At 47.7% G+C, this 27,423-nt stretch overlaps 1 protein-coding gene across 7 annotated transcripts in view; it reads left to right on the top strand.

The window, feature by feature from the left end:
• Nucleotides 1-18,146: 18,146 nt before the first annotated feature.
• GYG2 (glycogenin 2) overlaps nucleotides 18,147-27,423 on the top strand; it is a 34,766-nt gene continuing 25,489 nt past the window's right edge. For 6 of the 7 annotated variants that reach the window (XM_057717448.1, XM_057717451.1, XM_057717449.1 and 3 more), the window contains exons 1-3: nucleotides 18,147-18,302; nucleotides 18,848-18,983; nucleotides 23,481-23,622. In XM_057717448.1, the coding sequence (XP_057573431.1) occupies nucleotides 18,977-18,983; nucleotides 23,481-23,622 (149 nt within the window). In that variant the 5' untranslated portion in view covers nucleotides 18,147-18,302; nucleotides 18,848-18,976. Of the gene's footprint in view, nucleotides 18,303-18,322; nucleotides 18,410-18,847; nucleotides 18,984-23,480; nucleotides 23,623-27,423 lie in introns of those variants that run through there. The other variant, XM_057717445.1, reaches the window with a different exon arrangement.

The raw sequence follows: 27,423 nt of genomic DNA, 5'->3' as shown, positions 1-27,423 counted from the left end.
AGAAAATATTTTAATAAAATAACAGCAAAAACAACTCGCCTCCGATAGACACACGGCACATCTTCACAGGAATCATATGTACCTAGCAAATTTGTCCTTGAAGTGCGGAATGCTTCATTTTATTTAGAATTTATTACTTTTCAAAAATTCCTTCAAGTAGAAGGTTTTGTTGTTGTTGTTGTTTCTGTTTTGTTTTTCTCTTTTTCATACAGGCCTTTAGAGTTGATTTTAAACCATACCTAAGTGATGGCTTTGAAGATCTCTCCTTATAAGTTTTTTTTATAAAAGTATAGTTGCTGTACAATATAAGTTACAATGTAGGTACACAGCATAGGGATTCACAACCTTTAAAGGCTGTACTCCATTTATAGTTATCATAAAATGTTGGCTATATTATGACATAAAAGTTTTTGGCAAGACTATATGCTAGTTAATTAATTTAACTTATTGTGAAAGGCTAAATACTCTTGGATAAACTATCAAAATTTATGCAAAATATAGACTTTGATTTCATGAGTAAAAGATTTTCTCTCTGCTTTGGTTTCATAAGGCAATGGGTTTAAAAATATATTGCCAACAGTATTGAAAAGTGTATCTGTTACCCATGATGCAGTTGTTTGAGCTGTGTTCAAGTGTCACACTCAACAAATAACATATTTGGAATTAAAAAATACTTCCTGGGGCCTTTCCCTGGCAATGCTATGTCTGATAAAGTCCAAAACAGACCCCCTTGCACAATGAAGGGATTTTAAGTTGGGATTTTATCACCAACACACAGGGGACTTAAGACATGTTTTTGAACACATGCTTAGACTTTCATTAACTTTTATAGTTTTGTCATCTGTAAGATTTGGTTTTACTGCCATAGACCTTACATAAGTACCTTGGACTGACTCAGACGGGGAATGTTTTACAGATTCAGCTAGCCACAAACGGCCTCTGTTTGCATTTGTTTTCAGTGAAATTTTAACCACAAGCGAGTGGGGAAAGATATCTGGGTTGAAGCTGCACTTTTTGGACCCTTCTCCCCAAAGAAAACCATAGAAGGACTAAATTGCAAACCTTTCTTTCGAATTTAGAGGCTGCGCACAGACTCCCGGGGAAATGGGTTGGGGGCAGGGGGAGGGGGTGCCTGGGGCTTTCTGCTTCAACTTTGGGTCCACACCCCTGGGTTTGAAGAATTACATGCCCAGGAGGCATCCTTGGGGGCAGAGACCCATGGATACCCTAAAGACATCACGAAAGGGAAAGTGGGGGAGAGAGACAGGGATGCTTTATTGCAGACACAACAGCTCCAATTGCAACTCGGGGTCTCTCAAGGTTTGGTCCTGAGACCACCCATGTATGAATCAGTCTGGGGTGTGCTGGAGGGCCTCCCCCCCCCCCGGTGAAGGAAGCTATGAAAGGGAAGGCTATTCCAATAGTAATTTTTAAGGATGTAGGCGACTTCAAAATCCCAAAACCTGCCCTTGGCCTCCCTCTGCTGGTAGGTGGGTGGTACTGACCAACCTTCTGGCCAGGGAGAGAGCCTGGGTCTACATAACACCCCACTCTGAAAGTTTGGGGGAGAACAGAGTTGATGAAAAACCATCTTACTTTCTGGGCAACATGCCTTATCATTACAGAGACATTCATTTCGTTTGCATCTTTGGCCAAAATCTGTAAGCGCTTGTGAACCCGGGGGCCTCAGGGCTGAAAGTGGGTAAGGAAAGTGAGGTATCATCTCAGGCACACGTGTAAGGGGGTGGAGGGGGTTCTCCAACAAGCGAAGTCACCAAGATAAATGCTATTTTAGCGCAATATTAAAAAAAATCATAGACTGGCAAGCTACAGCCTGCATGGCTGCCTGTTTATGTCAATAAAGTTTTATTGGAACCAGGGGCCGGGTACAGGGTGAGGCAAGTGAGGCATCACATACAAACGCAAGTTTTATTTCACATTTTGATACTGAGCTCACTGTGGACTTTTGGGGGCATTCGTTTTGAGTTAAAAAAACAAAACAAAAAACACTGCCTTGAAGTATCACAAGATATCCTGACACATCCTGAGTTTTCTGGGCCCTGTTGGAATTTGGTGTCCACTCACCTCCCCCTCGCTTGAGTCTCTGAAGCAAGGGGAGTTTTTGTTTGTTTCTTCTGTGTTTGTGTGTTTTTTTTAATGTGGGCTGTGCCCTCCCCGCTTACCTGAGTTGGAAGCCCTTTCTGCTTAAAGCAGTGTCCTGTCTTGAAGTTCTCCTGCCTTTGGGGGAGTAGATAAAATATACGTATAGCTCATTCGCTTTGCTGTACGGCAGAAACAAACACAACACTGGAAAGCAACTATACTCCAAAAAGAAAAAAAAAAAAAAATCCTGTCTACTTCCTCAATTATACTTCAGCGAGAACATCACCAGGTCCATGAATGAGCGGATTTGGATGCCTGCCGTTCCGTGAACGTTAGCGTGCTCAGAGAGTTAAGACATGCCATACCATCATTAGGGCACAGGGTCCAGGGGCAGGACCGATCCTTGCTGGTTGCAAAACCCATAAACCGTCTAAGAAATATGGCAGCTTGACATTCTCTCTAAGATGTGGTGCTGATGCTGCGTGGCTGGCTAGCATCTCTGAGTCGGGCCAGGGATGCCCCCTTTCTTCTGGAGGATGGCAGGCACATACACTGGCCAGCTCTGCAGGCACTAGGAACAGTGCACGACCTGTGCGTCTGGTATGCAGCCCCACCCTGGAGCTTGTGCATCTCGTAGGGACAGAGTGATGGGGACGGGGCCGCCGACATAGCAGCAGATGCCTGTTGGCTAAAGGGGACCACGGCGAACATCACGCTTTGCCTGTATTTTGTCAGATGGATGTATAATACCAAATCCCAGTTTAGAGGTCATGAAGATTAATTCAACCCCATTCCCTAAAAGGCTTCCTACAATATTAGTGGTCACTGCAGAGACAGAGTTACTCGATTCATTTAAAATGTCCGAAACTCTGAACAAATAGAAAACAGTAAAAAAAGATAACAGTGCTTTAAGATCAACCCATGGAGGTTTTTTTTTTTTCCTAGCTATGACATCTTGCTCCCGATCTTCCCTTACAGAACCAGAGAACATCTGAGGTCTTCAAAATCCACCCATCGCCTTGAGGAACGCTCCATCCAGACAAGAGCCCTGCTCATCAGTGCCGTGCAACGTTCCTTTCCTTCTTGGCTTAACCAGCTGCCCTGGTTTTCTCTTCTGTTTGCGATACATGTGCTGCCTATCGGAGAATTCCTAATTCCTTGGACACATTGATGGTGATAAGGTATAGACAGCCGGAGCGTGGGTGGTAGAAAGATTTCTTGATCTGATGGTCCCATCGTGAATCCGGACAGAGAGATTCGGACCCTGGAACGAGTTCCAGAACTACCTCCTCGTGCGACCCCAGGCCATCGACAAGGTCACGAAGCACAGGGGCAGCAGAATGGCATGGGGGTCTTGGGCGGGGATGCCATCAGCTTCTAAAAGATGGAGACACACTGCCATCTGTCTGAAGCTTGGCTGATGCTGTTGGGGTTTCCAGCTGGGGCGAGAAGCTTGGCTGATGCTGCGAGTTCCTTAAGTTACTTCAGAAATCCGGACCCGTTCACCATCACCCACGAATCAGGAGTGCGTGATTTCTGCCACTAACGGCAGAATCTGAACATTATTTCAGCTCACAGGAGTCGTGTTACCTGCAGAGGATGAGGCCAGATTTTGGAATTTTAAGAGCAAAATCGCTGACATGGAAACTGTCTCTGGGAAGGGATCTTGCGGTTCTTTTTCTTGTGAAATTGTACGGTTTCTACTTTTTTTTTTTTTTTTATGGAGAACGTGGGGTAAAAATAGAGATTTGCAGGTGCTGAGACTTTTCGTATTATTTTTGGTCTTTGATCCTCTGTGGGTACCGGTTCTTAGGGCAATGGCAGTGCTTTGCTTGGTTTATACTTTTCTGTTTACTGGAGTAGATCATCTTCTGTCCTCAAACATCTCAAAAGTATACTAACTGTTGGCTTCTATTTTACTAATACTTTGGGGGAGAGGAAAAACAGTGGTTGGGGCAGATGGGTGTAGTTTTTTTCAACTGAGATGAATGCTGACCGACTTTTAGAGTTTAGATATTAGAACCAAAGAGGAAGCCAGTCCCTGGAATCTTAACCTCATAAAGAGGATGCATTAAAATTCCAAATATGCACTTTTCGTGCTCACCCTTAAGGATTGAGAGCTAGGTCTCCAAAGAGAAGGAGGTGAAAGCAGAAAGCATGTCAAAGAGCTCCCAAACTGGAAAAGAACTTAAAACGAATCATCCTGATTAAATGTCTCAGAATTGCATGCCTTACGTCCTGGATTTACATAGATTTGAGCCATTTGAAGGTAGCCCACATTTCCTACTTTAACAGGAACGTCCTATGTCTTTCCAACTCTTGCCAAACTTTCCCATCAGTGAGGATGCCCACAAAATGTTTCCCATAGAGGAGTTTTAGTGGAGAGTTTAACTCGTTAAAAAAGTGTGTGTACACAGATTCACACGCACATATACATAAATGGACTTTCAGCATTTTTTACAGGCAACTCCATCCATTTTCTTTAGCTGTCACAGGCAATTTTTCATCATGTAAAATACACGTAAGAGAAAAAAAAATCAGTTTTGGTGGTTGTGTCTTCTTTTCTATATTTTGCATGTAAAACCATGAGACTGCGGTGAAAGGGTCTAAAAGTCATGAAGCTACGTAGCTTTGTGTGCATCCGAGGAATTCCTTTCTAAGCTCTGCAGTGTATCCTTTGGGCGGGTGTACCTGGAGGCGTTATCCCTAAGACGGTCCCCGCCCAGCTCCAACGGACCTAGCAGATGTTTGAGAACCAGAGGGGCATCTGTCACCTTCCAAAGGAAGAGATGGTCTCATTTGAACTATGTGGAACAAGACGTATTATGAACACGTAAAGGAAAGAAGGGATTTCCCTGGTGGCGCAGTGGTTAAGAATCTGCCTGCCAATGCAGGGGACACGGGTTCGAGGCCTGGTCTGGGAAGACCCCACATGCTGCGTAGCAACTAAGCCCACAAGCCACAACTACTGAAGCCGGTGCTCCCCAAGAAAAGAAGCCACTGCAACGAAGAGTAATCCCCACTCGCCACAACTAGAGAAAGCCCGTGTGCAGCAACGAAGACCCAACGCAGCCAATAAATAAAAAAATAAATAAACCATAAAAAGTTATTTAAAAAAAAGAAAATCTTATTTAAAAGAAAAAGGTTCTTTCTGAATTTTTTCTGCACATGTTTTTCCTTGGATTCTGTAGGCATACAGCACACCACATGCATAGATGATCATTTCAGTGGCTTTGGCAAGATTTTCTTCTTTATTTCCTTGGCACTTTCACTATAAATTTAATATTCTGTGATAGTTCATTTTGTGCACAGATATATATTTGGGGGAGTGCAGCTCACTTAATGACCATATGTTTCTGCTGATGTCACAGAATCTGACTCTCAAATTGTGTTTTCTTCTGACTGCAGCGAAGCTTGTTTGTTTCGGAGACCGTTTAATAGGATCTGCGTGTGCATCTGTTCTTTTATCTTCTTGCAGATAATTTAGTGTAGTTTTGGTGGCTTTTTCTTGCAGAGATTTGGATGACTCCTTTATCCGAGCGCATAAATCAGTTTCTTCGAATCTCTTTGTGATTCACATTCACGGTTTCCAGCATCTCAACGCGTTTCCAATCCAAGGAGCCACCATCTGTAGCAGAACCGTCTGCATCTTCAGCAAATGTTTTCTAACATTTTGCTTATTACATCCCCGATTTCTTTGCACCCTCTGGTTTCTTGTAAAAGCAGCTCTAGGCTCCCCTGAAGGTGGGTATTTTCATCCAGACCCTCTGTTATTTTTCTGGCTGTGTTACCTGAGACAATCATTCTGAAATCTCACAGATCTCTGTTTTCATTCGTTGACAACCGTCATCTTGAAATGTCTCGAGGGGCTGGCGATGGATTTCGGATCTCAGTCTGTAAAACCGTGAGCCTCTCCGTGCACAGATGGGTTCCACCCGTTTCAGCAGTTTTTCAGGATGCAAGTTCTAACAGCGGCAGCCGACCGCGTCATTCCTTCCGAGAATTCTTCCTCTGAGCCCATCAACCTTTTTACGACACGTTAATCCATTTGCACAGGGCCCTTGAACTTTTTTTCTTTGCTTCAATTAAGCCCACTCAGACAGGGAGAAATGTCGTGAAAGCAAGTCATCGGAAGTTAATCACCAGCCTTAGGAACGGACGGCTCAGGCAGCATTTCTGAGAAAATGATTCAGTTCTTCTTTACCCTCGTAAACTGACGAGGGGACATTAGTTCTGGAAAGCTGCCTGCATTGGTAGAAAGAGCAGAAACCTGTACTGTGATCCTGTTTCTTCTGCTGAAGTTGAACACCGGGCAGAAGAAAGTCATTTGTGTTTCCTGGAATTCAGCACACTGATGGGGCAAACTTTTCAAACAGAGAGCTGCCTTCTACATTAAACGATGTATTTCTTGAATCTCCACGTTTTGGGGACACAGCCTTGGTGTACATCAGGCCTCGGACCCTGGCAGCTTTCACCTTGGCCCCAAATGCAGGTGGCACTGTTACCCACCAGGGTTCTTGGCCTCCTTAATCAACAGAAGTGGATCTGAGGCCAGATAAGAAATAGAGGCCGGGCTTTATGGGGGCCCCTGCTGCAGACGGCGGGGAGCGAGAACAAGTAACCGGTTCCCTAGCTCACTCGCTGCCCAAGGAGGGGAGGGGGCACGCTGGTTCCTTCTATGGGGTGAGGGTAGAGGGGTGGCTTAGGTGGTCTGCCCACCCCTTAGGTGGTGGTGTGTGCAGGGGGCATGCACAGGACACCGCTTTTGCTCCCAACCCCCTACTTTTGCTCTGGGCTCTTCAGAAGTGGCAGTTGGGCTTTTGGTCTCTTTGTATCTTTTGGGTGCAGAATTTGCCCCAGCTGCACAGTGCAGGCAGCTATTTTTAGTCCCGTACAGTTTCTTTGTATTTTGTCGCTCAAGGAGAGGGGAGGAGAGGTACCTCCACGTGCAAGCATTGCAGCAGAAGGTCCCAGGTCCCAGCCTGTCTCAGTACTTTCCAAACAGTATAATCTCTTCAAGTGACTTTTTGAGCACGGTGCCTATTTTATTCCCAGTGGATGGTTTTTGCTGCTTCTTGGGCGTCCTCCAAGCACTTCTGGTTAGGGATTCCGTGCAGGGAGCATACGTGAATCCGGTTGTTGTTCGGAGAGCTGTTCTCCGCCTGTTGTATAAGTGACCCCAACATGCCGACAGTGGATCTATACTCAAGAGGTCATGCACAAGAGGCCTCCTTCCCCATCTCTTGGTCCAAAGCACAGGGTGGACAGTTACCCTGTGAGAGATTCTGCAGCTTTGTGAGGATTTGGGTCTAGGTGATAATTGCTTTTTGAGCCCATCAAAGGCTGTTGTCTTCAGGCTCATAAGGGAGTTACATTTTACGTGTTGCCCTGGCGGTCCCCGAAAGCCTTCCTGCTATGATCTTTGTTCTGTGCAGAAGGGATGCTGTGTGGTGCATGGGTTTTATTTCATGTGACAACTTTTCCATGCAAATGAGAGGTTGGAACTGAGGAGAAAAGAGTTATTGAGATGCAGAATTCCACCCGCTGTGATTGTAACAACTTTTCCTTAAAGGGAGAAATTATGTATATATATTCTCCAAACATATTTCACTTAAGGGGAGTTAAGTCATAGAGCTCCAGACATTTCTTCCCCCCCGTATATTATTCTTTTTTAAAGAAATATTTGTGTGTTTATTTATTTATTTCTTTGGCTGCGCTGGGTCTTAGTTGTGGCATGCGGGATCTTTTAGTTGCAGCACGCAGGGTCTGGTTCCCTGACCAGGGATCGAACCCTAGCCCCCCATGGGGAGCAGGGAGTCTTAGCCACTGGGCCACCAGGGAAGTCCCCCAATATATTATTCTTAGGCCTATAGTCTTAATAATCTTTTAAAACAACCCACACAACAGTTTCACAAATTCAGTGAAAAAAGAGGAAGTATTGGATATCAGTTTTCACACTAAATTTACTAATGAAAATTCTGAAAATTTTGGAAAACAGAGACAGTGCCCCAATTCACATATCCCCAATTAAATTTAAAATCTAATATTTTAAAATTAGATTCTTCTGACACCTCAACGGCCCAGAGTCATTTTATATTAATAAATTCACTTACATCGTGTTGAATTTTGTTTATTTTTACAAAGAAACATTTTCCGTTTGCAAACAATGATTTTATTACCTCATCAAGCCAATGTGAAGTCTGTCAGTCGAAGAGCAGAGCTTTAGAAGGTTAACAAAATAAGTGATGTTCCGATTAGAAACACCACATGCCGGTGTGAGTAACGGATGACAATGACATACATATATGTTCTATTTCAGTAGGAAGATATGAAAAAAACCAAACCTTTAAGATAATTAAAGATTTTACACACGTGCGCATACACGTGGGCTTCGTTGACCATAAATTGTTAGCAAAGATATAACTACTTCCAAGGATAACGGGGGAGGGGTAGTGTGCTGTAATTCCTACCATGCACCCTCCAGGCTCCAAGCAGTAACTATAGAATTCAGGAGATTTACAAAAGAAGTGTCCCCCACGGTGCTCAATTACGTGTTGAGCCATTGTCCACTTGTAAAACGGCTTTGATTAGCTTTACATTTTTTTATCACAGTAAAAAATGGGTTATTATCAATATCTTGCAAATTCCTACAGCCCATGCACCCTAGGGCCATAAGACATCTCACAGGAATCCCTGAACTATACATCTAGAAACGGTCACCATCTGCTATGGTGGTTTTAGGATAAATGTTAGTCTTGCTGGGATTTACTCAGTGCCTTTTCTGTTTTCTTTAGGAATACAATGTCCTCTAACACAACCTCTGTCTGAGCTACTTAGGAGTCCATGTCTGTTGTTGAGAGGCTCATGCGCTTTCCTGGGAAAGATGGAGAAGATGCAGGGAAAAGAGAGGAAGCGGGTCAAGGTGTCCAGGGGCCAGTCCTGTCCTGTGAACCCCTATTTGCTGGTCAGACTCACAGGGGCATAGAATTAGCTTGTCTGTTTCACACCGCATACTATTCTGGTTCCTGACTTTCAAGGGCTTTGGTGATATGGGTTGGCCTCTGCCCAAGTCCCATCTTCCTAATGGAGGCATGTCCCCCGCAGTTCCAAATATAAATGCAGCGCATTCCCTGGAGTCCAGCTAGCTACCGGCACATCTGTGCTTTGCAGCTGTCTCCCTCCCCATCACGGCCATCCACCCCTACTCAAACGGGTATGCGTCCAACATAACTGCTCCTCTACTGATAGCTGGGGATGCATACACGGCCCACGGAAGGACAGACAATGTCCTGCTATCCTCTCATCCGAAAATAAAAGCAGTACTTGGACCTGACAAACATGGGACATTTTGCCACTGGGGTGGCAAATGAGGTTTAGGGGCAAAATCTGACACGCTCACCTTTGGCCTTTGACAAAAGGGGAGTTAGCTAAGGAGATGGGAACGTTGCAATCCCAGCCCTCTCCCCCACCCCAGGCACTCCCTTGCCCACCTCCTCTGCTCACACTTTTGTTCTCTATCTTGTACCCACTTCCGACATCTTATACAATATTACGTTTCATTGTTTATTTCCTGGCTTTTCCCAGCCCCCCGACTAGAATGTGCATCTGTAAACGCATGGGTGTTTCTGTAACTCCTAGAGCAGTGGCTGGCATACAGTAGGTGCTCAATAACGATTCAATCAACACTTGGAAGGATGAATGAATCCGTCTCAGCTCAGGCTGCCAAAATACAACACCGCGGACTGTGGGGATTCAACAACAGACATTTGTTCCTCCTGGTTCTGCAGGCTGGGAGTCTGAGATCACGGCTGGGCAGATTAGTTCCCGGTGAGGCTCTCTTTCAGTTTCTAGATGGCTGCATGTCTGCTCTGTCCTCACGTGCGTGGAGAGAGAGAGCTCTGATATCTCTTCCTCTTCTTATAAGGACACTAATCCCATCATGAGGGCCCCACCCTCATGACCTCACTTAACCCTAATCACCTCTCAAAGCCTCTACCTCCTAACACCATCCCATTGGGAATCAGGGCTTCAACACGTAGATTTGGGGGACACACACATTCAGTGCACAGAACCATTTCTTATTTACGCCACAACTTTCATATTACAGAGGAGTTCTTTCCTCTTCTTATTCCAGCTAAAGACCTTTGTGTGATGAGATTAATAGAGCTATGAACAAATGTGAGCTTTTAAAATATATATATCATGAACTAAAATGTGCCAGTATCTGGAACATCTCCAGATGACTCATGCATGGTGTTGCAACACCCTAAGCGGATAAAAGATCCGTCTGAAGTTCAAGATAAAGCTGTGGATTCTAACGTTACAGAGTGCAAAATTCGTCGATGGGTACCCACATTCCACACTGCAGTCATGGAACCTTAAAGAAACTACCAATTATCAAGTTTCGGTGCAGTATCAAAGAAGAATGTCAATTGTGTGAAAACCCTATTAAAATAACCTCTCTTTTCTAACTACCCATCAGGGTGAGGCCAGGTTTTCGTTACTCATTTCAACCTAAACTATTATTGCAACAGAACAAATATAGAAGTAAATATGAGAAACCAGTCATCTTCTATTAAGCCAGATACGAAAGAGATTTACAAATGTGCAAAATAATGCTGCTTCCCCCCCTCCAGATTTTTGTTTGGGAAAATAAATTTATTTTTCTGTAAAAATGTTATTTATACAAAATGGGGTGGGTTTATTATTATTATTATCTTTAAACTTATTAAATGAATAAATACCAAAATTCTTCAGTTTTAATTTCTAATACAGAAAATATGGATATTTAAAACCTACATAAGCAAAAGTTCTTTGGGTTTGTCACTAGTCTTTCAGAGTGTCAGGAATCTAGTGACCAAACTGAGGATTTTTGCCATGTGGTATAAATTAGGATGCTTTTATGCTGAAGTAACAAAAAGCCTATCTCAAAACAGCTAAAACTCTAAAGATGGTATCTTGCAAAGGGACTTACTGAGGTTTAGGGCATCTGGATTGGGGATAATTTGAGGGTTTAATGGTGTTCTCTCATGGTTCACAGAGCATTAACCAGTTTCACTCATGGCAGAAAGTGGCTGCTGTAGCTCCAGCCATCAAACTGGGGTGCATAAATCCTGGAGGAATAGCCCAGGTCTGTTAAAAAATAAATAACAGAAAAATGATGGTTGAATGGGAACCAGTGGCATGTACCTTAAATGCTTTGCTTATTTTTGCATCATGTTGCTTGCAATTGTGGTTTTTTCTATGTTACTTGATTAATCTGTGCAGGTAAAATACAGATATATAGGGACTTCCCTGGTGGTCCAGTAGTTAAGACTCTGCACTTTCAATGCAAGGGGTGTAGGCCTGATCCCTGGTTGGGGAACTAAGATCCCACATGTCACTTGGCCAAAAAAAATTTTTTTTAAATATGGATATATAGGGCTTCTTAGGTGGTGCAGTGGTTGAGAATCTGCCTGCCAATGCAGGGGACACAGGTTCGATCCCTGCTCCAGGAAGATCCCACATGCCGAGGAGCAACTGGGCCCATGCACCACAACTACGGAGCCTGCGCTTTAGAGCCTGTGAGCCACAACTACTGAAGCCCACGCACCTAGAGCCCGTGCTCCGCAACAAGAGAAGCCATGGCAGTGAGGAGCCCGCGCACCACAAGAAAGAGTAGCCCCCACTCGCCACAACTAGAGATAGCCCGCGTGCAGCAACAAAGACCCAACGCCGCTATTAAAAAAATAGATAAATAATTTATAAAAAAAAATACAGATATATAATTGCCATTGGGATGCAGACATATATTTGCATGTATCTATCCTGCAAACATTTTTCTTATTTTCTTACTTGTCTTTCAAGTAATTCACAGGACCTTTGCCACAAAAATGTGGCAAGCGATCCAGTTGGCTGGCATCTTTTTCTAGCTCCTGGCCTTGAACTGTGTCCCACAAAAGGCCCTATAGCTTTACAAAAATGTTGCAACCCATGTTCCAGCGGAAGACTCATTTTCTCCAAATGGCTCCTTGGGAAAACGCAGACTCACTTCTGCAGCAGGCAAGCATCGTTTCTGAAGGCACACGGAGGAGAGACCACCTTCCGCGGACCGGACAGCGCCCCCAGGTCACCAGGTGGCGCCTCTCCTGGCTTCCTGGAGACCACCCCCGCCACACACACACAGGAAGCTGGCAGCGCCCATGCAGGATGCCTGCTCTGGGTTTAAAAATGGAGCTAGCCTTTGCCCAGGGATGTGGGACGGTTGCCTGTGGCTCAGTGCCTCCTGCCCTGCTTTCTCAGCTCCAATGCAGAGCAGGAAGGGGAGGGTGGGAGGGGTGGGGTGAGTGTGCAGGGCAGGGCAGGAGGTCACGTCGACCAGAGGCTGGTGCTGGGAGACAGAGAGTCTTCTCCATCAGTCCTAAACCTCCTCTCTAAACATCTCTTTAGTTTCCCCCAAGTCCTCTCTGGGTGCCACTAACTCTCCTCTCTAGCCACCCGGGGTTCCAGCCCTCCCCACCAAGCCTAAATGTCAGCACTCAAAGCCACGCTTCTTACGTTTGAGGGCGCATGGGGCTGGGGAGGGGGGTTTGTTAACCCAAGGGACGGCCCCCGGACTCAGCATCCTGCTTTTCGGGAGACCTGAGAACGTGCATGTCTGAGACTTTCCCAAGGGATGCTGATACTTCTGGTCTGGGGGTGACCTAGGGAGGGAAACGCTGGGGGCAGGGCTCGGAGTGAAACACAGCCTTGGGGGGGTGTGTGGCTCGGGGTCTGGGGGAGGGAGAGGATCCGTACTTCTTCCAAATCTATCAACCGCCTGGAGTTATTTCCTGTGCTCCCGAGGGTTGGGGTAGAATGTGGAATTTCTGGGATTCCTTATCAGTGGTGGCAAAACCAAAATGAAATGGTGGATTTGGGGATGGGGTTGAAGGAATCTGCCTTCTCAATGTCTGGCTTTCCACTTGGCCTTGAAAGTGCTCATTTTCTCCCCAACCCAGGAGGGACGGGCCAGGCTCCTCCCCCGCCTCCCCTCACCTCCCCCAACCTGGAATGTAGCTTCTTAACCCTGTCTCCCCCTCTGGGCCAAAGGAATCCCCTCCTTCCCTCTGCTGGTGTCAGAGCAGAGACAAAACTGTGGAGCTGTCGAAACTGGGGGAGGGGCTGCTCCTGGCACGTGGTGGGTGGCGACCAGGGACGCTGCCCCACACCCCACCGTGCACAGGACGCCCCACAGCAGAGAGTCACACAGCCCCCGATGTCAGCAGTGCTGAGGCTGAGAACCCTGATGTAGCATCAGAGACGCTATCATCTAATTATTTATCAGTCAACGAATCTATCTTTCTCTCCATCTCTATTATCTACCTATTATAATGATACTATCATTTACCTATTATCTATCATGTATCTCTGTGTGTATCTATCTATCTATCTATCTATCTATCTAGCTATCTATCTATCAGTCTCTCTGTCTATCCACCTGTCAATCATCTGTCATCTTCCATCATCTCTGTCTCTCTGTCTCTCTCTCTCTCTCTCTGGCTGTAGTTCAGAACCAGAGACAATTTTACTAGAGATACTTGGCAATGCCTGGGGACATTTTTATTGCCACAATTGGGAGGAGCTACTGGCATCTGGTGGGTGAAGACCAGGGATGCTGCCCCACACCCCACAGGGCACAGGATGCGCCCAGGACAGGAGAGACTTTGGCTTTCTATCTATCTTCTATCTATCTTCTATCTATCTATCTATCTATCTATCTATTTATCTATCATCTATCTATCATCTATCTATCTCTCATCTATCTATCTATATCTATCTATCTATCTATCTATAGCTATCTATCTATCATCTATCTATCTATCACCTATCATTTATCTATCTGTCTATCATCTATGTATTATCTATGTCTGTCTGTCTGTCTATCTATCTATCATCTATGTCTATCATCTATCTATCTACCTACCTATCTGTCTTATTATAATTCTATTATCATTTACCTATTATCTATCTGTCTATCTATGACCTATCTCTCTCTCTTTCTCTCTCTATCTTCTGTCTATCTATCTAGCTATCTCTATCTATCATCTATCATCTATCTATTATCTATCTATCTATTATCTATCTATCATCTATCTATCTATCTATCATCTGTCATCTATCTATCTATGATCTATCTATGATCTATCTGTGATCTAGCTATCATCTATCTATCATCTGTCTATCATCTATCATTATCTATCTACAACTGTAGTTTGAAACCCAGAATGGTTCTGTCCCCAGGAGCACACTTGGTGAGGTGTGGAGGCGTCTGTGGCTTCACTATGTGGCATGTTGGTACCAGGGAAGCTGCCCCACACCCCACAGAGCACAGGACACCCCACATCCGAGGCTCACCCAGCCCTCAACGTCCCTGGTCCTGAGGTGGAAATCCCGCTGGCAGGTAACTTCTAACCCAGGGCAAAGGGACACTTTTGGAATCTCACCACCCCGCACCGTGGACTGAAGGAGGCAGACGCTGTCTGAGACGTCTCTAAGTGGACCTCTTGCTGTCAGAACGCTCTGGTTGGACGTGTCCAGTGTCACGCAAGAGCACTGTGCTCCTGGGGCAGAAGGGGGACAGAGGGGATGACCCCGTGGCACGGACGTGTGGGGACACGTGGCAAACATCGGGGACAACAGCCAGACAAGCACAGAGGCCGCGGAAACTTCCTCTTCCTCTGGAAACCAGGGGGCCGCTGGAGGCTGAGGAGGTCCGAACGGACCCTTCCTGGGACTGTCCGGCTGCATCAGAAGCACCTTGCCCTGTTTCAGGTTGCCTGGCAGGGGACAGAAAACCAACACTGTCATCCTCCGTCAGACCGGCAAAGACAAATATCATAGGCTATCACATATGTGGAATCTAAAACATGGTAGAGATGAACTTATTCACAAAACAGGAGGAGACTCACAGATGTAGCAAAGAAACATGGTTACAGGGGAACGCGTAGGGGATAAATCAGGAGTTTGGGACCAGCAGATACAAACTAGTATATACAAAACATAAACAAGGAGGTCCTACCGTGTAGCACAGGGACCTCTACTCAATGTCTTTTAAAAACCCGTAGCGGAAAAGAATCTGAAAAAATATGTATGTCACTGAATCACTTTGCAGGACACCTGAACCTAACACAACATTGTAAAGTAACTATACTTCAATTTAAACAAAATGGTTAAAAAAGAAAAGAAAAGAAAACTAACATTGACCATAGAAGAGTCTTCCCCCAGCTATTTCTGAGGTCCTGATGTTTTCAGTGACGCAGGGGCTCCAGGGAGCCTACTAGAGGTTCAATACGTGCTGCAGGCATCTTACATCATAAGTACGTGCACATAGCCCGTGGGGGGTGGGTGCGGGCAGAGGGGTCCATGCCCTTTTCCAGCTGAGCGAGACCAGCCACGCTTCCATCCCTTAGGAGACCTGCATTTTGGAGGCCGCGTGATGAGGTGGGGCCCTGCCCTAGCATCTCCCAGCCGGCCTGGCCCAGCTCTGTCCCCTGGATGCGATTTCTGAAACAGCTCTGGGCCCACCTGTGACGGGATGCTAAAAACACCCGCGGTACCTGTCCCTCCGCATAGCTGATGGCTATCCGTCGTTGAAGGAGCTGTCTCTGTTCACAGGTGTCTCCAGACTCTGCGCCCTGTCCTCCTTTCTCTCTCCCACTGTCCAGGGAAATCCCTTTTTTCTCCAAGGCAAGTGAGCCCCGAGGGCTTCTCGGTCTGCAAAGCTGCCTGTTCCCCGTGGGGGAATGAACTCCAGCAAAGACTGGACAAATACCCCAGTCTGATGGGCGATGGGAGGCCCCTACGCCCTACTCCGCTCACGGATAACGGGCTTTAGCACTGGCCGTGTCCTCTCTTAAAATTTCTTCTGTCACTTTTTTTTTTTTAGAGGAGTATCTTTTTCTTTAAATTAATTAATTAATTAAGTTATTGGCTGTGTTGGGTCTTTGTTGCTGTGTGTGGGCTTTCTCTAGGTGCACCGAGTGGGCTACTCTTCATTGTGGTGTGTGGGCTTCTCATTGCGGTGGCCTCTCTTGTTGCAGAGCATGGGCTCCAGGCACGTGGGCTTCAGTAGTTGCAGCCCATGGGCTCAACAGTGGTGGCTCACAGGCTCTAGAGAGCGGGCTTAATAGTTGTGGCACACAGTCTTAGTTGCTCCGCGGCATGTGGGATCCTCCCGGACCAGGGATGGAACCCGTGTCCCCTGCATTGGCAGGTGGATTCTTAACCACTGCACCACCAGGGAAGTGCCCCCCCCCCACCCCCGTATTTTTTTAAACTATGTTGAAGTTTGCACAGACAGTGTAGAAGCAACACAGCATAGAGGGTTGCTGCTGGGGCTGTAGCCGGTGTAGTGGGGAGGTGACCCGCCCTGGACGCCTCCCCCAAACCCCCCATGGCGGGGGGGACACTTGCAGACAGGCGGCCCAGTTGCTCAGTTCCTGCAGAACAGGAATGTCCACTCCTTCTGTTCCATCACATCAGGGTCCGGGACCGTTGGCGCCTTGATCGGCAGGACGTGACAACGTGCTGGGTGGGGAAGGTCCTCTGGGGGGGGGGGGGGGGGAGAATTCCTGAGATATCACCTGGTTTCTCCACCTCCCGGTTCTTGTGCGCTCCTGTGGCCCCAGACGGTGGCTGCCTCCTCTGTGAGGACGGCATCTGGCCCACTCCTCTCTCCCTCTACAACCCGCCGTGGCTCACAGGGACTCATCCACTCCTGCAGGCACTCACGCACTCATTAAGTCACTTGCATATTAGGATATAGTTGATCTGCAATGTTGTGTTACAGCAAAGTCCATCAGTTATACATATACATGTATCTATTCTTTTTCAGATTCTTTTCCATTATAGGTTATTACCAGATATTGAGTAGAGTTCCCTGCGCTCTACAGTAGGTGCTTTTGATTATCTATTTTATATATAGCTGTGTGTATCTGTTCATCCCAAACTCCTCATTTATCCCTCCGCGCCATGTTTCTCCTTTGGTAACCATACGTTTGTTTTTTGTGTTTTGTTTTTTGAAGTACTTTTATTGAGATACAATTAGCATACAATAAACTGCGTATATTTAGAGTGTGCAATTTGGTATTTTCTTTTTATTATTAGGAATGTATATTTTTTCTTCAAGAACTTTTATTGAGATACAATGGACATACAATAAACTGCATATATTTAGAGTGTGCAATTTGGTATTTTCTTTTTATTATTAGGAATGTATATTTTTTCTTCAAGAACTTTTATTGAGATACAATGGACATACAATAAACTGCATATATTTAGGGTGTGCAATTTGGTATTTTCTTTTTATTATTAGGAATGTATTTTTTTTTCAAGAAATTTTATTGAGATACAATGGACATACAATAAACTGCATATAATTAGAGTGTACAATTTGGTATTTTTTTCTTATCACTAATGCATATATGGCAATCCCAATCTCCCAGTGCATCCCACCACGTTCCTTTCTGAAACCTGTTTGTCTCCTTCTGTTTTCTAAGTAAGGTCACGTGTATCTTTTTTGAAGATTCCACATATAAGGGATATAATATCCTGGCTGTCTTTCTCTGTCAGACTTCACATGCATTACGTCACGCCTCACCCACTCGTGCAGGCCGTCACTCATCCATCAATTCCCCCACTCGCGCACGCATTCACTCACAAACATATTCACCCCTTCGTCTCCTCCACTCATTCATTTGCCCGTCGTCATCCTCTCCTTCCCTTACGCACACGTACTCCACAGCGGAGGTGCGCATCCCTCCTTCACTTATTTTCGGTTCCTCTTCTGCGACCACTCCCCATCCACGCCCGCGCCCCATCCACGCCCGCGGCGCCATCCACGCCCGCGCGCATCCACGCCCCCACGCCCCATCCACGCCCGCGCGCCATCCACGCCCCCACGCCCCATCCACGCCCCCACGCCCCATCCACGCCCGCGCCGCCATCCACGCCCCATCCACGCCCGCGCCCCCATCCACGCCCGCGCGCCCCATCCACGCCCGCGCCCCATCCACGCCCCCACGCCCCACCCACGCCCGCGAGCCGCTTCCCTGCGCCCACGGACCCTTCGTTCCCTAAGGTTGCGTTTCCCCGCGTGGCCTCCGCGGGGCCGCGCGCGGGCCTCGGGCCCGGCCGGGGAGGCCAGGGCAAACATTCCCTGCGCGGCCGGCGGGGTAAAGGTCAGCTGGGCAGGCTCCGGGCCTCGGCGGGGCGGGGCCGGGCGCCGGGCGGGCGGGGGGCCTCCGCAGCCGGCCGGGGGCAGGAGAGGCGCCCGGGCGCCGCGAAGGTGTGGGGCGCGCGGGGGATCGCGCGCTGCGGAGGGGGCGCCGGCCGGGGCGGAGGCTGCCCGAGCGCGCAGGGGGCGGCCCGGCCGCGGCGGGGACCTGGGCACGGAGGGGCCCGAGCTGCGAGCAGGGGCGCAGGGGCGCCCGGCAGAAGCTTCGCGAGCGCCGAGGAGGGGCTGGGCGGGGGCGCTCCGGGGACCTGGGGGCGGAGCGGCGCGCACGGGGCGCGCGAGGGCCGGGGTGCGGGGCGCGGCGCTGCAGGCGCGGCGCAGGGGGTGACGCGCGGTGGGGAGCCGAGGGGCGCCGGGCCTGGCTGCGGCCGGGGCTGCGCGGGGCGGGGAGGCGACGAGGGGCCCGGCGTGACCCGGGCGCAGCGGGGCGGCGGGCGCCCCGGGGGAGCTGCAGCCCCGGGTGTCTGGACTGCCGCGCTGTCTCCGCAGGCCTGCAGCCCCGCGCGGGTCGCCTGGAGACGACGCCTCCGCTAGGCCTGCCTGGAGCCCGGAGGGGCCGCCCGCCGCGCCCAGGCGCGCTCGGCGTCTCGGTGCCCACCGCGCGCTGCGCCTCGGACCATGCCGGGTGAGTCGGGGGTGCTCCTCGGGTTCAGCCTCGCGGGTCACAGGGGTCTGCGCCGGGGGAGCCCCCGCTGTGCCCGCACAAGGTCGCCCCCAAACCCGTATCCCCAGTGTCACACTCCCCCCCCACTCCCCCCAACACCCGGGGCTGGAGAGGTTGGTGTCCCGCCTGCTGCGCTTGGAGATGTGGGTCCCTGCAGCTGGCAGGGGGCGTCTTGGTGTGGTCCAGGGCCGTATCAGATTTGGTAGTTTTCCTAACGGGAAAAGTAGCCCTTGGAGATGAAATGGGCTAGTTTCTCGGCAAGCTTGGGAGTGTGTGAGAGTCTCACCGTGACAGGAACCCACGGGAAGCTCACGGCCCTACAGCGCTGGGAAGACAGAGCCTTTGGTCCCCCAGAGAGCAGACCACAGGCATCACTGATGATTCCCGTAAGAGTCCAGGGCTAATCCCCTGGCAGGACAGCAGGCTGAGCATGGCGGGGTGGCTGGGACGTGAGCGGGTCCTGGCCTCCAAGGGCTGTCATTCGGTTCTGTCTGCCTGCCCTTGGATTTGGGGGGACAGTAGACTTCCGGGGCTTAGAAATGTGGTGATGAGGGACTTGCCTGAGGGTTCAGTAGTTGGCACTCCACGCTTCCAATGCAGGGGGCTCAGATTCCATCCCTGGTTGGGGAACTAAGATCCCACAAGGCCCGACAAGGCAAAAAAAAAAAACCTCCAAGAAATACGATGATGAAACAACCTCCGCCCATGGGAAAGATGCCCGTCCGGTTTTCTTTCTTTCTTTTTTTTTTTTTTTATCATGAAGAAAACCCCTGTCTTGCTGCCGGTCTGGGCCTGAACATTCATGAGCACATTTTTTTTTTTTTTTAAAGTCTGGTTACTTTTTGTTCAGAGGAGTGAGTTGGTAAGAGCTTCCAAGCTGTGTTCCTCTTCTCTGCCTTAGAGAGGAAAATTATTGGGACAGAAAGGGCAGATTTCCCGCCGAGTGCTGTAAGATTCTGTTCAGAGGAGAGGCAGAAACGTCTCTCTGTTCCAGGAAGCTCTCCAGACTGAAAAACACATTTCCTGCAAACCCGTTAGGGTCAGTAGAATGGTAGCATTCAAGACGGACGTTTGGACACGGCGCCGTCAGCCCTGGAATGTGCTGGAAAGACCCCATCTGGGTATTCAGCACTCTGCACGGGACAAAAAACACCTTTGCGTGAAAGAGGAGGGCAGAGGAGGCAGCCAGGGATATTATTTTGGAGGCTGGGGGGAGGGTGATAAGATGGGTGGGGTGGAGAAAGGTGACAGCAGAAGTAAGCCTTTCTCCCACCCCTGTGATAAAACCGTCAGCCACCACTGTCTTTGGGGATGAACTCCATTTTCTGAGAAAAAAAAATTTTTTTTTTCAACCTGGGGTAGGAGGACCGCCACCAGTTCTGTTTCTGTTTTCCGACCCTGGGCACACGCCAGGAGTCCCCTCCCCAGCGCCCTGTGGGGTGGAAACGCAGCCTTTCAGTGCAGGAGTCTTGGATAATTGTGGCGTTTTGTATGCCACGCCCAAACCTGGCAGTGGGGAGTTTCTTTTTTAATTTTTTAATTTTTACTTATTTTTATTATTATTTTTTAATGTTTATTTATTTATTTATTTATTTTGGCTGCATTGGGTCGTCATTGCTGCACGCGGGCTTTCTCTCGTTGTGGCGAGCAGGGGCTACTCTTCGATGCGGTGTGCGGGCTTCTTATTGCAGTGGCTTCTCTTGTGGAGCACGGGCTCTAGGTGAATGGGCTTCAGTAGTTGTGGCACGTGGGCTGAGTAGTTGTGGCTTGTGGGCTCTAGAGCGCAGGCTCAGTAGTTGTGGCGCACGGGCTTCGTGGCTCCGAGGCATGTGGGATCTTCTAGGCCCAGGGACGGAACCCGTGTCCCCTGCATTGGCAGGCGGATTCGTCAGCACTGCCCCACCAGGGAAGTCCCCTGGGGAGTTTTTTAACGGTAAGGTTGTGTGAAGTTTCTGCAGCCTGTTGTGAAGTTTTCAGCCTTTGTGACATTAACGTCCACTGGTCTGTCTTTGCGCTTGAGGTGGAGATTTTATGCAGGCATGATTTTGCAATATCACGCACAGACCCCCTGGGGGCTGGCCTTCAGAGGCATGTGTCTTTCACCTAGAATGTGAGGTTGCGTCTTGGGGTCGCTGGAGAGGGGGGGATCTTCTCGCCACTGGAGCTGTCTTGTCATCCTGTTGATAGAAAGCCTAATCCCTCCATTTTAGCAAACGGAGAGTCCAGTGCTTCCGTGAAACCCTCTCTGCAGATGCAGCCTGTCTGTCTCCTCTCCGAGAATCAGAAGCTCTGGACGGTTGCCCGGCCCCGCGGCCTGGTCCCCCTGTAGCCCACCCGCCCTGCGCCTCTGCCGTCTGGTTCCCCAAAGACCTCCCAGGTGCTGTGGCTTGGTCCACACACCATGACAGTTCTGTCTCTAGATAGATAGAGATAGGTGATAGATGATAGATAGGTGATAGATAGAGAATAGATAGATAATAGAGAGTAGAGATAGAGATGATAGATGATAGATAGATAGATAGATAGATAGATAGATAGATAGATGTTAGATTGTTCGATAGATAATGATAGGTAGATAGATGGACAGATGCTTAGATAGATAGATAGATAGATAGATAGATAGATAGATAGATGATAGATAGATAGATGATAGATGATAGATAGATAGATGTTAGATAATGATAGGTAGATAGATGGACAGATGCTTAGATAGATAGATAGATAGATAGATAGATGTATGTTAGATAATGTTAGGTAGATGGATAGATGATTAGATGATAGATGATAGATACATGATAGATAGTAAGTAATAGATGATACACAGATGGACAGATAGATGTTATATAGCTGATAGACAGACAGCTTTTGTGCTGCAGACTTGAGTTCTGAGGTTTGCTGTCGGTAATACTCACATCATAAGGGAAATGCCAGGAATTCTCACTCCTGAATCCAAGAAGCAGGCCAGCACCGCGCAGACAGGAGCCTGTTGTAACAGGCGCGCTTGGGCGTTTACCGCAGTGGAATGCCAGGGTTAAGACGTCAGCTCCAGGAGAAGGGGCCCCGGAAGCTCGGGTCCTTCTGCTCTGCTTGGCGGGAGCCTGTCTGTGGGCCGCGCTCTGCGGAGGGCACGGCGGCTGGAGGGGAGGCCCGTCTGGTCCTTGAGAACTGAGCTCTGTGTTCCAGCCCCGGGGCGCCACACTGCGAATTTTAATTTCTGTCCACAGCACCGGAGCCAAGGCACGGATTTCTGGAGCCCGTTGTCTTTCATCCCAGCAACCAGCTCTGGGGAGCCCCAGAATCAGATTGTTTCAAAGTCCCCGTAAAGGTCAATCTCACGAGTTTGCCCTTAGACTTGAAATGGCGGTGAATCGGATGGGCCGTTGGGGTCGCTTCCCCGGCTATGGAGACGTTAGGAAACTGAGAGCATCTAGGCTCACGAAACAGTGTATTTTCCCTTCTCCCGTCTCCGAGGCCTCATATGTCCTTGAGCTGAAGTCCTTCCAACAAGTGGGCTGTGTGGCATTTAATAAATGCCTCTGGCCGTTCCTTCTGTGAGCGCAGTTGTTTCCAGTTGGGCTGGAGTCCTCATTCCCCATGACTCAGATAATCCCAGCGTGGTTTCCACCTTCCGCTTCCTGTGCACCCAAGACCCAGATGTTTTGGGTGAGTTTTTGAGACTTGAATGCAGAGTCAAAGAAGAGGTCTGAGCTATGCACGTCTGCAGTGTTGTAGGACATTTTTTTTTTCAAATGGAAGTACGTCCTTGTTTATTTTATACGTGGTAGTGTGTGTCTGTTACTCTGCACCAGGAAATTTTTTGTTTGTTTTTACATTTCGGTTTTCATAATTTCAGTGTTGTGTTGGGTTCAGGTGTACAGTGTGTGTCTGTTACTCTGCACCAGGAATTTTTTTTACATTTCGGTTTTCACAATTTCAGTGTTGTGTTGGTTTCAGGTGTACAGCAAAGTGATTCATTTGTACATAGACATATATATATATTCTTTTTCAGATTATTTTCTCTTATAAGTTATTACAAGGTATTGAATGGAGTTCCCTGTGCTCTACAGGAGGTCCTTGTTGCGTATCTATTTTATCTGCAGTAGGTTGTATCTGTTAATCTGCACCAGGAGACTTTCATCGTATCCTGTTTGGTTTCTGTCTCACGTCTCCTGTTTTCTCTTATGTTTCCTGCGTGTGTGTTTTTTGTTTTCTTTTCCCTTTTCTTCGTTTTGTTTTGTTTTTTGTTTTTCTTAAAGAAGACTTTTTTTTTTTGGTCTTATTTTGAAACGAAAGAATATACATGATGTGTCCCCGGTACGTATGTTCGAACTCGGCACCGTTATGCAATTCGAGTCGTTGTGGCTGGAGCGCGGGGGAGGTGACCGTCGGCCCTGCCGTCCCGTGAGACCCGTCGGAGCGGAACTTCACCCTGCCGTTTGTTTGTGTTCACGTCCACAGTGTCAGACCAGGCATTTGTCACGCTGGCCACCAATGACATCTACTGCCAGGGGGCCCTGGTGCTGGGCCAGTCGTTGCGGGACCACGGGGCCACCAGGAGGCTGGCGGTGCTCGTCAGCCCTCAGGTGTCCCACCTGCTCAGGTAAGAGGCACACACGCACCTGACACATCCTCCTGCAGAAGCGGGCCGTCCTCGCTGCGGGAGGGCCCAGCCGTGGTCCACGGGCCTGGACCGCCAGTGTCCTGGGGGGGGGGGGCCTCGGACCCTTGCAAAGTGCCCTCCAGTCGTTTCGAGAGGTGGGGGCTCTGCCAGGGGCGCGGCCAACTTCAGAAGCCTCACAGGCAACGCTGTGTGCGGGTACCGTTTCTCGTCTCAACGACGGAAGTGCACATGTCAGTTATTTTGCGGGGTGGGGGGGAGTGGGGAACTTGGAGAAGAGACGGTCCGAAGCGAAGTTAAAGGTTTTTTTTTTTCTTTACATTGTTATTGATCTATAGTTGATTTCCAATGTTGTATCATTTTTGGGTGCGCAGCAAAGTGATGCAGTTATACATATACATACATATTCTTTTTCAGGTTGTTTTCCACTGTACGTTATTACAAGATAGTAGACTTCCCTGCGCTCCCTAGCTCCTTGTTGTTTTATCTGTTTTATATCTAGTCGTGTGTACATGTCAATCCCAATCTCCCAATTTATCCCTCCCCCGCTTTCCCCTTTGGTAGCCATAAGTTTGTTTTCTGTGTCTGTGGCTCTGTTGTGTAGATAAGTTCATTTGTGTCATATTTTAGATTCCACATATAACTGATACCATATGATATCTGTCTTTCTCTGTCTGACTTACTTCACTGAGTATGATCATCTCCAGGTCCATCCACATTGCTGCAAATGGCATCATTTCATTCCTTTTTATGGCTGAGTAATAGTCCATTGTATATCCGCACCACATCTTCTTTATCTGTTCATCTGTCGATGGACACTTAGGTTGCTTCTATGTCTTGACTATTGTGAACAGTGCTGCTGTGAACATTGGGGTGCATGGATCTTTTTGAATTATGTTTTTCTCCAGGTATGTGCCCAGGAGTGGGATTGCTGGGTCATATACTAGCTCTCTTTTTCGTTTTGTAAGGCACCTCCATCCTGTTATCCACAGTGGCTTGATGCAGCTTACATTTTAAACTTAAATACTATATAGAACACTTGGCTGATAATATTGAAAGTAGTAAAGAAGTACTTGATCCTTCTAGGGAAATTCAGATGATCTACATTGACACCAGAAAAAGGAACACTGGGAGAAATAGAGAATGTTATCAAAGGCTTATCTAGGGGAAGGACCTGGGCCTCAGCAGTTGTAAGGGACATTCTGTAAAATTAGGTGCAATAAATTAACTTCCATACAAAAAGACCTATCTGAGAGCCCAGGGGAAAAAATGAACTGTTCACTTATTTTAAGAAACTTGATACCAAAAGTGGATTTACAGCTTTGATTGTGTTTACGTATATTGATGAGAAAAGCCTCTAAAAACAGAATATCAACAAGACAACTCTAGGACTTCCCTGGTGGCGCAGTGGTTAAGAATCTTCCTGCCAATGCAGGGGACACAGGTTCGATCCCTGGGCCAGGAAGATCCCACATGCTTCAGAACAACTAACCACGTGAGCCACAACTATTGAGCTCGTGTGCCGAAACTACTGAAGCCTACGAGCCTAGAGCCTGTGCTTCGCTGCAAGAGAACCCATGGCAATGAGAAGCCTGTGCACCACAACTAGAGAAAGCCTGCGTACAGCAACAAAGACCCAACGCAGCCGATAAATAAATACATTTATATATATATTTAAAAAGTTGTGTACTCAATGGTTAAGATTTCATAAATAAATTTCACTACTTTAAAGAGCAAACAGAAAAAAAACACAAGGCAACTCTAGCCATGGAATAAAGAAATAAATGATGCTGATATACAACAAGGTCCTACTGTAGAGCACAAGGAACTCTATTCAACATCCTGTGATAAACCATCGTGGAAAAGAATAGGAAAAGGAGTGTATATGTATTGTATAACTGAGTCACTTTGTTGTACAGCAGAAACTAATACAAGATTGTAAATCAACTATACTTCAACCAAATAAGAGAAAAGAGGAAAAACAAGAAAAAGAAGAAAGCAATGATGCTTACTGTTAGGAAGTAGGGATAGCTCATTATATAAAAGTGTAATTCATCATGTCGCTGTGTCAGAGAAAGGCAATGATGTGTGACCCTTTTAATAGAAAAGTTAAACACATACCCACATGACTTCCAGATAAGTTTTAAACATACAGGTAAAATTGAGGGCATAGGAAAATCGCAAATGTCAAGACACAGAGCTTCTCAATCTTGGCAGCACTGATACTTGGGGCTGGACGCCTCTCGGATGTGGGGCGTCCTGTGGCCTGTGGGGTGTGGAGCCGCGTCCCTGGTCTCCACCCTCCAGATGTCAGGAGGACCCCACCCCTCAACCCTTCCCGCCGCTGTGATGACGCGGAACATCTCCAGACGCAGACATAGATGATTGTTTCAGGCATCTCCCATTTTGTTTTAAGACTTTTTTTTTGTTTGACGTGGACCATGTTTCAAGTCCTTATTGAATTTGTTACGATATTGTCTCTGTCCTATGTTGTGGTTCTTTGACTGCGAGGCCTGTGGGATCCCAGCTCCCCGACCAGGGATTGAAGTCACACCCTCTGCGTTGGAAGGCGGAGGCTCAACCACTGGACCACCAGGCAGGTCCCACATCTGCCATTTTTAATTACGCAAAGCAAAGGACAGGGACGTCCCTGGGGGCACCGTGGTTAAGAATCCGCCTGCCAATGCAGGGGACACGGGTTCCATCCCTGGTCCAGGAGGATCCCACATGCCGTGGAGCAATGAAGCCTGCGTGTCACAACTACTGAGGCCAAATGCCACAACTACTGAAGCCCACATGCTTAGAGCCTGTGCTCTACAAGAAGAGAAGCCACCACAATGAGAAGCCCACAGACCGCAACAAAGAGTAGCCCCTGCTCGCCGCAGCTAGAGAAACCCCACTCTCAGCAAGGAAGACCCAACACAGCCAAAAATAAATAAATAAAAATAAAATAAAACTATAAAAAAAAAACATCTTTTTTTCCCCTGTCTTTTGGTCTACTCAACATGAACTTTAAAATATTCAGAGACAGTGTCACAGGAATCCTGGGGAAAGTTCACTGTCACAGACCTAGCTGAGTTGTGGAAACTGTTACGTATCTTGCAGTCATTGGTAGGGTCGAGGAACGGTGGCCCGTGGTGCAGTCAGGGCAGTAGGCGATAAACAGTGGCCTGTGACCCCAAATGACCAGGGGGGTGGTGTTCAGGAGACCACCATTCTTCTGTGTGGTAATTGTGTTGCTGGGGTGGTCTTTCTGCAGGGAAAGGAACCCAGGAGGATGTACTTGTAGATTCAGATCAATTGCATTCTTTTTTTTTTTCCATCTTTATTGGAGTATAACTGCTTTACAGTGTTGTGTTAGTTTCCGCTGTACAACAAAGTGAATCAGCTGTGTGTGTACATATATCCCCATCTCCCCTCCCTCTTGAGCCTCCCTCCCACCCTCCCCATCCCACCCCTCTAGGTCATCACACAGCACCGAGTTGATCTCCCTGTGCTCTGTAGTAGCTTACAGATGAATAGATGAAGAAGATGTGGTACATGTATACAATGGAATATTACTCAGCCATAAAAAGGAATGGAATTGAGCTATCTTTAGTGAGGTGGATGGACCTAGAGCCTGTCATACAGAGTGAAGTAAGCCAGAAAGAGAAAAACAAATACCATATACTAACTCATATATATGGAATCTAGAAAAATGGTCCTGATGAACCCAATAACAGGGCAGGAATAGAGATGCAGACGTAGAGGACGGACTTGAGGACATGGGGTGGTGGGAGGGGA

The sequence above is a fragment of the Hippopotamus amphibius genome, chromosome X (genome assembly GCF_030028045.1).
Source record: "Hippopotamus amphibius kiboko isolate mHipAmp2 chromosome X, mHipAmp2.hap2, whole genome shotgun sequence".
Taxonomy (NCBI): Eukaryota; Metazoa; Chordata; class Mammalia; order Artiodactyla; family Hippopotamidae; genus Hippopotamus; species Hippopotamus amphibius.
This window is presented reverse-complemented; position numbering and strand designations above follow the sequence as displayed.